The 13,771-nt window shown below is 36.4% G+C and overlaps 1 protein-coding gene across 1 annotated transcript in view; it reads left to right on the top strand.

Annotated features, from left to right (window-relative positions):
* Positions 1–650: 650 nt before the first annotated feature.
* LOC129225240 (protein amnionless-like) overlaps positions 651–13,771 on the top strand; it is a 66,404-nt gene continuing 53,283 nt past the window's right edge. Inside the window, exon 1 of the mRNA XM_054859815.1 lies at positions 651–763. Coding sequence (XP_054715790.1) covers positions 697–763 — 67 coding nt within the window. The 5' untranslated portion in view covers positions 651–696. The remainder of the gene's footprint in view (positions 764–13,771) is intronic.

The following is a 13,771-nucleotide window of genomic DNA, read 5'->3' as shown; positions in this document are numbered from 1 at the left end:
GTACTTAATAACATTCTAAACTACTGGGCTTATACATTTTTCTTTTTAGTTTTTTTGGTTTTAACGCAGTCGGGTTTTTTGTTTTTATTTAATAATTTTTTATTAAAGCTTCAGCTACGGATTTGGTACTCCCCTCCCCAGGTCCACTATTTAGGAGTGTCAGGGGAGGTCAATCGCCCCCTCCCCTGTTTTTAAGAAATTAATATTTTTGCATCATATAAGTGGGCGCGTTTTTTCTGCTTTCCAATAAAATTTGCATTGTTTGACACATCCCCCCCCCTCCCGGAAAAATTCGAAATGATGGGCCTTCCCGCCTCTTTTTCAATATTGTTGTCCGGGGCCTGTGTGTCATTTTGTTATGTGTTAATATGCCCCTGTCCTTGATAACGAAAACATCAATTTGTCGGAATCAAATTATTATTTTTTTTTCTAATTAGATTTCTTCTTTTCGTTTTTCTATTTTCCCATTGTTTTCGGTTTCCAATTTTTTCATGGAATCTCAGAAACTTTAATGGAGAATAACTTTCTTCGTAATTTTAACAGTACCGTACCAGCCTCAACAGAGCCCATCTCTTCCGTTGTGCACCGCCTGGCACGTGGTGAGAAATGGAAATATGATGCGGAGGAAAACACTGAACGAAAATCGAAACCATTCTCCTTCGCGACGCGGCGCGGTGTGAGTTAGGACGTGTAACGATGGAAATTTCTTGGAAACGAGTTTTGTGGATGTATTTGTTTGCTTTTATTGGAAGTCGATTTAACAGTAAGTAAACTATCTGATTATTGTAAACTAGTGGTACCCGCACGGCTTTGCCCGCAATAGAAAATTAAAAGGTCTTTTGGTTCGAATGTATATTTACAAATAATGTATGGTGAATTTTCTCGCCAATTGGCTTGTGCCCATGTTACGGTTCCACTTTATCATAATTTCGTAATTTACTCGTCCATCTTATGATAATTTTGTTCTTAAAATTGGAATAGAAAAAGAACCACACCGAATTGTCGAAAAATCGCTGCGAGGTGCACACCCCTATGCTACAAATTAACTTTGTGCCAAATTTCATGAAAATCGGCCGAACGGTCTAGGCGCTATGCGCGTCACAGAGATCCTGACAGACAGAGATCCGGACAGACATCCTACAGACAGAGAGACTTTCAGCTTTATTATTAGTAAAGATAGTGCAAAATTTAACTTCAACATGTGGAAAACAACTATTTTATGATTCAAAATTGAAATTTAGGCTTTTTTGATTTTTTTAAACTCCAAAAATTTAGTCATTGTTATTAAGCGTAAACATTTCGTTTCACGTATTAGCAAAAACCCCACTAAGGAGGATTTGACCCTCCATGGGGCGAAAAAGCCCCATGTGAATTCCAGAGCATCAAAGGACCTCTGTGAAAAATGACTCAAATATCCGACATAATTGGATTTTTATAAGAAAAACCCCTGTATGGGAGATTTTTGCCCCATAGGGAGGCGAAAAACCCACTATGGGCAGGGGCGTGCACAGAAATTCTGGGGCGAGTTGCAGATGGCTTTTCCGAGCCCCTCTCCATATTGTTTACCACTATATTTCACCCATAGTTTTTAAAATATTGGGCCCCCTTCAGGCTTGGGCCCGGTCAACAAGTGTCCCTTCTCCTCCCCTGTGCACGCCCTTGCCTTTGGGAATTATTGAGCATCAAAGAAGCTTGGTGACAAATTTGGAAAAAAAAAACCGACGTAAACTGTGGATTTGTATCAGGAACAAGCACAAACCAACATGCGTTCATTTTTATATGCGTGTTAGATCAATGAGTAGGGTAGGTGAGGGTAAAGCCCCGCGATTTTCAGTTTTTATACCACCATGGTCAATAAAGGGCATGCATTCCCATTTTTTCAAATTAGAGTCATTGGGTGGGTTGTTACCTATAATCCTCCAAAATTTTAGTTACGTCTGATTAGTAATAATTGAGAAAATTACAATTTAGCGGGAACACAAAATTGCGGGATTTTGCCCCACAAAATGGGGTAAAACCCCGCAATGCGGATCTTTACCCTACTCAAAATGAATGTGAATAAAAAGAGTGACTGCTTGGTAAAAACACTTGAAAACCTCCTTGAACCATTGGTTTATTGTTATTCAGCAGTACCAAACTTAAATATTTCACACTTTTAACCTTTTTTTTTTTTTTCTTTTTAATTTTGTCACGAAAATATTTTCTTCTCCACAAAAGGAGGATTAAGTGCCCGGGAAAAAATGACAGCCGCATTATAAAAAATAATTTGAATGCCTGAAGTTATAATTTAATTGAATATCTAGTACCCAGTGCTTTAAGTTAACAGTACACTAGGTTGAGTTTTCTAAAAATGTTATTGCGTCGTGGATGGAACCGTGTCCTGCTGAGGTTACGACAATTTATTTATAACGTCTTCATTTCCAATGACTCTTCTTGTGTCTCAGCACATTTGCAGGCTTCTAGGTGTTTTACGTAAAAAAAACTCTCTACATAACCTCCCCCTTCTTGTCATATTGAAGTTATCTTGGCCACATTGTGCAGGGATAAGCTTTGAGTTATTCTCTACAGTTTCACTCGAAATTATAGGGAAATTTGTTTCTTCTTCGAAGTCCCAAGCTTTTGTTCCATTTTTCAGAGAAGTCTTCAATCGATATTTTTGAACCTAACTTTAATGTCTACCATACAGAACGAAGAGATGCCTGCAATTAAGTTACGTGCTTCATTAAGCTCAACATTTATCATGGTTCTGAGTTGCTTTTCTTCTGAAGGTACTAGAATAAAAAATTATTCGTACTTAAATGTTCAAAAAAAAAAAAAAAAAAAAGAGAAGAAATTATTACATTAATGAAAGCACATTTGAATTGAAATGAATGTAAGATTTTACCTAACAAATCTTATCCGAATTAAAACTTCATGAATTCATGTCCACCAACAATTAGTTTTTAACGATGAATAAGCTGTACAAAACACCATGCTAAACAAAGATATTAATATTTCAAAAAAGAGTCAATTTTAAACCGAGTGGAGAGAATCTTTGACCTTTTGGCGATGCGGGGTTTTACCCCAAAACAACTGCGGGGATTTTCCCCATTTTGTCACTTTCTGAAAAACACCCCATGTTGTTTTTAAGCAGCCATTAGAATAACTGTTTTCACGCGAAGGTGAAGCTTTAATGTACCAGTACTAACATGTAATTCATTGATTCTTCTTTTCAAATTCTACATTTTACAATGTTCAAATAATATATTAGAAAAGTTAGATCAAAGTAGTAAAAAACAGACTTATCCCCTTTCTCGTCTCTGGAGTGCCTAGTCAAGACAAAATTTCATTGATCAATAGGTTTCCATAGGACAAACCCACCACCTAGAGGTAAATTTCTTACTCCAAGGTGATCAAGTTAAAATGTCGGTGCGGGTTTTTACCCTACGCGGGGCTTTACCCGCACCTACCCTATTTGATTCAATCGAGTTTAGGAAATGTGTATTTCTTTCTTTAAAGCAGCTTCATAATCAAAAATGTGTTTCCGTTTTTCTAAATTTGCCTCCTCAGCAACGCAGGTCATGAGCAGAGGCGCCCTAATGGAATGTCACGGAAAAATCATGACCTCCTAAAAATTCAACTTTTCAAAAAAAATTTCTTATGAATCGGTAACTTTGGAGACAGATTGCAACATTGCGATTTTTTTTCTTTTGAATTTCTTACTGTTTACTATCATTATTATTTTTAAATGGTACGTACTGTTCCTTTTCATTCGATACAATTACAGTATGCGTGCATGTTCGCATTTTATTATTCAATAAATTCAGAATTTCATTCGGTAAAATGAGGATCCCCCCCCCCCCAAATTTAAGATCGGACGTCCCTTCTCTTGAACTTCCCAGCTGGTGACCACCCGTAGAATATTACAGCGACATTGTAACTGAGCTATTGCGTATTCGCTTGTAATTCTTCTACCTGAACTCAGCCTATGCACTGTATAAAAGAAATAAAAAAGGAAAAATTAACTTGAACTCTGAAATTTTGAATTCAAATTATGTTTTTCGCAATCACGAGTTGCGACAGGACCCTACTCATTGGAGGCTATTGTTTCTAGAAACAGCTCCTGTCCCCCCAAGACTACCCCTCCTCCTGGGCGGTTCGTGTGTATAGTTGTGTGTGTATGTGCAGGCGTGTGTGTATGCGTAGGCGCGCGGCGTGCGTGCATGTGTAGACTTGTGTGTGTGTGTAGACCTGTGTGTATGCACGTAGGCGTGTGTGTATGTGTGTTAAATCTTGTGTGTATGAGCGTGTGTGTATGTATGTGTGTGTGTATGAGCGTGTGTGTGGGGTAGGACATGGATGCCATTGATCAGGAAAAACGGATTCCAGGAGGCAGTGCTCGGAGCCGCGCCTGCAGAGGCCGGTGGGCGGTGGTGCTGGTGTCCCTGGTCCAAGCTGAAAATGGAACCACAACATCAAGGACGGTGAAATAAAAGCAAAAAGCAATCGTGATTGCTCAATAAATAATAAAATCATGTAAACTTCTTGGAAATCTATGGATAGCTAATTTTGTAATATCTGACAACAACATGTCTGCCAAAACAATAGGAAAGTTTCCCGCTTTAGCTCAGTTACTTTCCTGAAATTAACCTGGACAGTTTCTGATGAATTCAGAAACCTTCCCATCAAAAGCAAGTGCTGTATGTGGATTAAATCAGGAACCTTCCTAAAAAACTTATTATGATTATAGTAACAGCCTGGCACCTTCGTGATTTACCAAGAGTTTCTAAAGCATTTTAGCAAATATGGCAAAGCTGAAACAAAATTTCAAGCAAATACTGAACATCTTATTTACTTGCCTTTCACTCTCATTTGGGGTTCAGTCAATCTGGACGAGCCGTAACTTAGCTGAAGGAGATACATTTTATAACGCTGAGTATATACAGGTAGTTATCAAAATAATGGAAACACCTGTGAATAAAAGTAATTTTTGAATGTGCTTCGTAAGTAATAAAGAATAAAACTAGGTATCTGTTTTTTTTTCAATTTTTTTAATTTTTTTTTAATATAAATAGCAATGTACATATTCTGGTAGTATATGGCGGTTTAACTGAAATTCTGGAACGCTTGGATTTTTTCAAGCGCGTGAAATGTCGGACCTTTCAAATTTTAAAAGAGGCCAAATTGTTGGAGCGCGTCTAGCTGGAGCAAGTGTAATAGAAACATCATAACGTTTTAGCTTTTCTAGAGGTACAGTATCCAAAGTCATGACAGCATATACAGAGCTCGGTAAGACAAACTCGGCAAAGCAAAATAGTGGGCGGAAAAAGAAACTCAGTGAAAGAAACCGACGGGTATTGAAGGGAATTGCAATGTCTAAAAAGCGAACAATAGAAGCAAAAGTGGGCCGTGGTACGACGATCGGTAGAGTGTCGGATTCGGGGCCGGAGGGTCCTGGGTTCGAACCTCGATGGTCGAAGACCCACCGTCGTCATTAAAGGGGACTGGGCGACGTTAAATATGCTCGTGGTCTCAATGTCCTCCAAGTGAAACGATACCTCTGGGGGTGCTAGCACCAGGCAGCTATTAGCTCCTGGACTAGTTCTAAATTCACATTAACTGTTCGATCCGGTGATGGTGCTGCCATCTATCGGTATATAAAATAATGGAGGCAAGGCACTTAGTATGCAGTCCTCGACATAAATACAGTTGTAGTCAGTTGTGACTCGGAATAGGAATAGGAATAGGAATAGAAGCAAAAGTGACCACAGAACTTGATCACCATCTGGATTCACCAGTGTGAGTGATTACAATCAGAAGGCACCTTTATTAACAGAATATTTATGGCAGAGTGCACTCTCAGAAATGGACTTTCAAATTTGACGAAATTTTCTTCGTTTTTGACGAAACCACTTCCAGGGATATGCTCCGAGCGAACATTTCGTCAAAATGAAGAAACTGCTTTTGTTAGTGTTTTGAGGATGCGAATTTCGTCAAATGTAACGAAATATTTCTTCATTCTAGTTTCATCAAATTAACAATCATTTTCGTAGTTTTGAGAGCATTAGTTTCGTCAAATTAATTTCGTCGTATATGAGGACGTTAATTTCGTAAATTTTTAAGAAAATTTATTTCCTTTTTTTTCCCCTTTGAGCACATTAGTTTTTTTTTTTTTTTTGAGAATACAGTCGAACCTCGTTAATTCGAACACGCTTAAAACAAATAACTGCTGAAATGAACTTTTTTGCAATCCTTGTCTTATTGTTTATTGTTTTTTGGATAAAGCGAACCACGTTTTATAATAATCGATTTTAATGGTTCCTTTAAGTTCGTTATAACGAGGTTCGACTGTATTTTAAAAGATTTGTGTGCGTGTGATCAAATCCTAACTTCAGAATCTTACCACCGTAGTTTCCCACTTTATTGCATATAGTCACTTTCACAGGCCCGTCATTTACGGGGTCAGGGGGTCAATTGATCCCCTCCCCCCCTCCCGTCGTGATTTTTGAACATTCATGTTTTTACACATGATTGGCCGTTGTTTTAGTTCGTTTTCTGTAAAATTTTTATTGAGTACAGACTCTTTGTCATATTTGGGAAAAAATTGAAACAACGGGCCTGCAGCCCCCCCCCCCCCCCATAAAAAAAGACAAGTAATTGTTAAAAAAAGAGGCACATAAAATATGTCAAGCAAATTTTTATTTATGTAAAAATGCAAACAAACAACTTCTTAAAAAAGGTAAAACAAATCATAGCAGATTGAACTCCCCATGGTATCTAATTAACCTCCCCCCCATAATGGGGTTTTCCTTCAAAAAATCTAATTTTTGTCGGATATTTTCCAAATTTGGCACAGAGGTTCGTTATTTGAGGCTCGGGAATTCACACAAGGTCGTTTATGTCCCTCTATGTGGGGGGTGGGGGGGACAGACGACCCCGCATTGGGGGTTCTCCGTATTAAAAAAAGTTTTTGTCCGATCTTTTTTAAATTTGCCACAGAGGTTCTTAGATGCTCAAGAATCACGCAGGGTAGTTTTCATCACTTTATAAAGGGGGGGGGGGGGGGGGGGGGGGGTCCTTGAAAAAATCCAATTTTTGTCGGATCTTTCCAAAATTTGACACATAGGCTCTTTGATGCTCGGGGATTCACGCAGGGTGATTTTCGGCCTTCTATGGGGGGGGGGGGGCAACCCCTATAGTAGTTTTCCTACAAAAAATTCAGTTTTTGTTGGATCTTTCCGAATTTGGCTGAGTTTCGTTATTTGATGCTCAGGAATTCTCATAGGGTGGTTTTCTTTCCGCAATGGGGGGCAACCCCCATACGGGAGGGGTTCTTATAAAAAAACAGTTTTTATCATATCTTTTCCAAATTTGGAACAGAGGTCCTCTGATGCTCGGGAATTCACACATGATAGTTTTCAACCCTCCATGATGAGGAGGGGGGAGCAACAGCAACCCCGCATTGGGGGTTCTCCTTATATAAAAAAAGTTTTTGTCCGATCTTTTCTAAATTTGCCATAGAGGTTCTTTGATGCTCAGGAATTCACGGAGGTTAGCTTTCCTCAATGTATGGGTGGGGGGGCAACCCCGATGGGGATTTTCCTTGAAAAAAAATTAGTTTTTTGTCAAATCTTTCCAAAATTTGGCACAGAGGTTCGTTCATTGATGCTCAGGAATTCTCATAGAGTAGTTTTCGCCCCGCTACGGGGGACAACCACCAAATGAGGGGTTTTCTTACAAAAAACCAGTTTTATCATGTCTTTTCCAAAATTGTCACAGATGTCCTTTGACGCTCGGGAATTCCCGTTTTCGTCCCGCTATGGAGTGGGAAACCACGTGTGTGTATGTGGGGGGGGGGGGGGGGGGGGGGTCTGATCTGTTCCGAATTTCGTACATTTGTCTTTTAATGTTTCGGAATTCTCAAGTGTAGTTTTCATCCCGCTATGTGTGGCAAACCCTATAGGAGTTTTCCTTATAAAAATCCAGTTTTCGTCGGATCTTTTCCAGATTCGGCCCAGATATCCTTTGATGCTGGAAATCCACATAGGATAGTTTCCCATGGGGTAGTATTCATATGGGGTACTACCCCATGTGATTAAAGAACCTATGTGCCAAATTAGAAAAAGATCTGACAAAAGCCTGGATTTTTGTAAGGAAAAACTTCCCTAATGGGGAGGGGGTGCCCCGAAAGGGGAAAGAATATTTCAAACTGTTTGAACTACATCGCTACACCGCGATGCAAGGATGGTGATGCATCACGATGTGGAAATTCCTACATCACCCTGCCCCTACTGGGAATATAAAAGTACTACTTCCTCAGCAGATATTGGGTTCTGGAAAAATAAATCACGTGCTACTTTTATGCACAGTTAGATCGATACATGCTCGAAAGAAAATTGCTGAAAAGTTTCTTCTTCATTGAATCGCATGAAAAAATTCCAGAAAAAAAAAAAAAAAGATTTTTATCCAACTTATACCACAAATTTCAAAGAAAAAGTACAATAAAATGGACACCTTTAAGTTAGTACATATTTGTTCTAAAATTAGATACAGAAAATAAAATTAGATAATCTTAAGAAAAAGCTTACCTTTTTCAAATTAATTATTTGTTTTATTAATTTTGCTTGTATGTAGAATGTTTATTTGGCCAAATTTATGTTTAATACAGGAACTTTATTATTGCATGCATTTCATACTTCATACTTTGAAAACAATTCTCTGCCAAAATTGCAAAAGGTATTTGAAAATATAAATCTTAAAAAAATGCAGATGTGAAATAAATCTTTTGGTAAAATTAATTTAGTGTAATGTTTGTTAAATAATTATAAAAATATATCTTTGCTTTTTACCCCTAAGTTTTTATTTTTATTTCCAAACATGTGTAACATGAAATCAATGTATAATATACGAACACTTAGAATATTGTTATAATTAGGAAAAAGTCTTCGTCTGTCCTTGTTCCGATTATCTCCGTGATGTTGGATCCATCCTAAAAGAGTTTTAAAAAGAGAATATATACATAATAAGTAAAAGTTTAAGTCGATGGGTGTATGCCCTCATGCACATGGATCTTTTTTCTATTTCGAGGAAAGTTTTACGATTAAATTCAGCAGTTTATTTCTGAAATAAAACATGTTTTCACGATTTCTTTCAAAATCTGAGGGGTTTTTTTTTTCTTAAGTTAAAATGCTACGATTCGCTTGTGACTTTGAAAAGCATCTGATTTAATTTTCATATTTTTCAAAATATATGATTATTTCAATGCTGACAGCTTTTTTTCAAGCAGATTGCAAGAATGAGTTATTTTTACAGCGGATGAACAAAATTTTTATTTAGGCAGCTAGACTCTCAGTTAGTTTCTGAAATTAATTTCTGAATAATATTCTAGAATTAGAGTTTCTTCAATTTATCGAGAATCATCATTATTTAGCCATTAAACGAGTTAATTCTTTTGCACATCAAGTCGTGAATTTTCATTTTTTTTTTTTTTTTTTTGAGTTATAAAAAAAATCAAAAGTGCGAAAATTGTTGATCTGTGATTTTTTTTAAATTTATTTTTTATTTTAACCGATAGCCAAAATACACCGTTTTTTTTTTCGATTCTCGTGTTCCGTTTTCTTCACGAATGTTTTCTGAAGTACTCTCCTCCCCCCCCTACCTAAATTAGTTCCAATAAAGTACTTATGAATTAAGTAGTACTGAAACTGGTGATTATGATTTTATTTGCACATTTTTCAGAGATTTTATTGTGCTATGTTATCAATAAACAACATTTACTTACCGAGCTTTACCTTCTTAAACCACTATCAAATTAGAGTCAAAAACCCAGGGCTCCAACACTCGAAGCCACGCTCCATTTCATAAGATAACTAGTAATTACATAAAGCTACTTTCTAGCTGATGGATAGGGATTTAGTAGAAAAAAAAACTGATTTTTCTGCTATACTGGGGATAGAGTACTTACAAAATGAGGCGTAGCTTAAGGGAGTGTGTACTTCGGATTTTTTTAACTCAGCTGGTAATGATTTTAAGAGAGAATGCTTGCCAAGTATAGTTGTTAATTGATAGTATGGTACCTTGAAATCTTTAAAAAATATTCAAACAAAATCATAAAATCATCAGAATTAATCACTAGTACAAAAATATTCAAACGTAGCTCTACTTACTAGTTTGGGACGGAGACGAAGGGAGTATCACTTTTTAACTAAGAATATTTGATTTTTAAAATATGCAATTTTCACGCAGTAAATAAAAAAACGCCAAGGAAGAAGAGCTGCCAAAGATAGGGGAAACCCAATAACAAAGTGCACTTTCTTGTTTGTTTGTGTCTTGAGAACTAATTGACTGATATCAATGGATTTTTTTTCAAAGGTATATAATGAAAATAGGGACTAATGTGGTGAGCTAAACTTGTTACATATATAAAGCTTATCATATATTTCCATTATCCTTTCAATTTTTCAATTGAAGTTCGGTTAAATTTTCAGACATTTTACTTTATATCCAGCAAAATCACAACTCCAACTAAAAGATTTGGATTTATTGGAAGTTCATCTATAAAATGCTTCTTAGTCTGATTTAATGTAGACCGGGATTTCTCACTTTTTGTTGACAATATCTTGAGGCGGCAAATATGGCAATAAAATTAATGCTGCATTTATTTTAGCTGTAGAAACTATGTATAATGGAAAAATTCATAATTATGACAAATCATGTAACCCAAATTGACATAGAAAAACTTATAAATTTAGTGCATGAAGTGGGAAAATAAACAACAAAAAATGCTTATTATTATTACAATTTTCAAACATGCTATAGGATCTTTTCTTTTTTTTCTTTTTAAATCGAGGTTAAACATTAAAACTTCACTTCAATAATTTATTTTAATTTGCGGAAAAATTGAAAAAATATTGAAAATATTGTGCTGAAATATCAAGCACAAAGATAATGTTCTTTATGGAAATTAATATTTTCTCTATCTTAAAATGATTTCATCAAATTGATATTTACTTTACTTCATGTTTTATGCAAGTAAAAAAAAAGGCTGCACAAATAATGAACATAAGCACCTATTGCTAGAAACATCTGCCGCAGGGAAAGAGATTATATAAACAACGTGGGGTAAGCTGGTAAGCATATTGGGGGATTGGTATATAGTATTTGCTTAAGAAAATAAAAATGCAGAATGAAACAAATTTGAATTATTAAACTAAAAAATACACTTCGTTTAACAGAATTATTTTTTTTAAATTCATTGAGGAGAATGAAAACACATAACCATGTAATATATTCCATGTTGAAATTAAAAGTTTCAAAGTTCTATGCCTTTTATAAAAGCGCTGTATTTATCATCTGTGTTAGTTAAGCTACGGTGGAGGGTTTTTTTTTTTTTTTTTTTTTGTAAGTTTAAATTCGTACAAACTCTTTAGTCATGTTTGTAATTTTTTGTAACGAAATAAAGGAAGTACCCTTTTGGAAACAAATGTCAACAAACCAACATTTTCTTTTACAAATAAAAAAAAACAACGCTAGCTAAGCCTAACGTGGAGGTGACTCAAAGTTAACACACACAGAATTCTAAACCTAATCGAACCGTTCATTTTCAATTTTAATGTGTTTTAAATACAACTATAAACACAACACTAAACAAAAATGTAACAATACACAAAAGAAGGCACATTGCACATACAAATTTCAATAAATACTAACCTTTTTTATGAATCCTTTAGAATAAATTGAGGTAAGATAATTTAACGAGCAAGTACAAGATTGAAACGAAAACTCCCAGAATTCACTGCAATGTGACGAAATCGGGACGAAATAATTTCGTGAAAAATTTGAGATTTCTGGTTTCGTCAAATATCGCGTGATTCGGTGACGAAAGGATCGTCGAAAATAACGAAATAGTGCTCGAGGATTGCCGGATCGTCAAAATTGAGCGTTTCATTTTTGACAGTGTGGCGATTCCCAACACAGTTGTCACAGAGTGTTTCCATTATTTTGATAACTACCTGTATCTTTTAAGTGGTAACTATATAAAAATATTCTTCACGACAATGGGAAGCAAGTCGACCACCGCCACAGGTCACCCATAAAAAAGTACAACGTCGTTTATGCGTCTTTCAAGGGAACGTTTACAAACTACGCTTGAACAAGAAAGATATATAAACGAAAGCATTTACGATGACCTAACTCAGTCAGGTGGATCTCATAAGTGGGGGGCGGGGAATACAACTAAAAGCTATAAGACTTTTAGCGGCAGCAAAAAATTAAAAAAAAAAAAGAAGAAAAAAAAAATAACTTGAATTCTGAAATTTTGAATTCAAATTATGTTTTTCGCAATCACGAGTTGCGACAGGGCCCTACTCATTGGGGGGTATTGTTTCTAGAAACAGCTCCTGCCCCCCCCCCCCAAGTCTACCCCTCCTCCCGGGCCGTTACGTGTGTATAGTTGTGTGCGTGTGTGTATGCAGGCATGTGTGTTGTGTAGGCGCGCGTGCGTGCATGTGTAGACTTGTGTGTGTGTAGACCTGTGTGTATTCACGTAGGCGTGTGTGTATGTGCGTAAAGGCTTGTGTGTATGTGTGTAAAGGCTTGTGTGTGTGAGCGTGTGTGTGTGAATATGTGTGTTTGTAGGACATGGACGCCATCGACCAAGAGAAACGGAATTCAGGAGGCAGTGCTCGGAGCCGCGCCTGCAGAGGCCGGTGGGCGGTGGTGCTGGTGTCCCTGGTCCAAGCTGAAAAAGGAACCACAACGCCAAGGACGGTCAAATGAGAACAATAAGCAATCGTGATTGCTCAAAAAAAAAAAAAAAAAAAAAAAAAAAAAAAAAAAAAAAAAAAAACAGAAAAACAGAAAAAAAAAGAGTACAAAATTTTGTTAGGGCTGATTTTGAGAGTATTGAAGCAGACAAGAGAGTATTGACACAAGCCTATCAACTTAACTCACCACATAGTATTTTGAGAAGTAACAAACACTTGTTAAACATTTAATTAAGCAAGTATGACTTGTTTAAGTAAAACAATTGATTTACTAATATCTAAAAAATGAATACATAAATTAAAAGTTACTGCTTGTGCTAAATCATGTTTTGTAAACAGATATACAAAGTAAAACAAATAATTATGCTCTGAAAACTTTGACATTTCTGCTTTTTTTTTATTTTTATAACTTCTAGTTTCGGTTTCTAAATTAGAAAATAAAATAAGTAAAAGAACCATAACAAAGGGAAGAGAGGCATTGCCCCCCCCCCCCCCGGTTTGCCGCATTGAACTCAATTGCAATTTTTGATACTAACGGGGCTGTTAACCGGGATTTTCTCACCAAATACAAAACTGGCGTATTCCCAAGGGGCTAGCAGGCGTCCTTTCTTTCATATGGTAAAACTTTCGGTGGATGCCAATATCACTTTGACGTTTTGACGTCAAGTTTCCCACCAGATGGAGCCATCTCAGCTCACACGACGCGAAACTGCACTAAGTTTTGTGCTTCCGAGAGTGTTTAAAACAAATGAATGCTCAAGGGATTTTTAACATTCTGCATAATTGCGCGATGTGAATGCTGACGATTTTCTGCATCTTCAGCCGCGACCTGGGACGTCAGAGACTAAAGCCACTTTACTGGTTTAATTGCTAAGTGAAACATTTTGTTTTGGGTAAAATTCGAAACATTATCATATTTTGATTTGTTGAAAATAATTTCTTTGTGTTTACAAATGCTACTTTTTAGCCTACTTTCCCAGTAAAAGTCAGAAAAAGAAGAAAAAAGCATGAAAAAAGGCTTAATGCAT

The sequence above is a fragment of the Uloborus diversus genome, chromosome 6, assembly GCF_026930045.1.
Source record: "Uloborus diversus isolate 005 chromosome 6, Udiv.v.3.1, whole genome shotgun sequence".
Lineage (NCBI taxonomy): Eukaryota > Metazoa > Arthropoda > Arachnida > Araneae > Uloboridae > Uloborus > Uloborus diversus.
The sequence above is the reverse complement of the archived record's forward strand: the minus strand, read 5'-3'. Positions and strand labels throughout refer to the sequence as shown.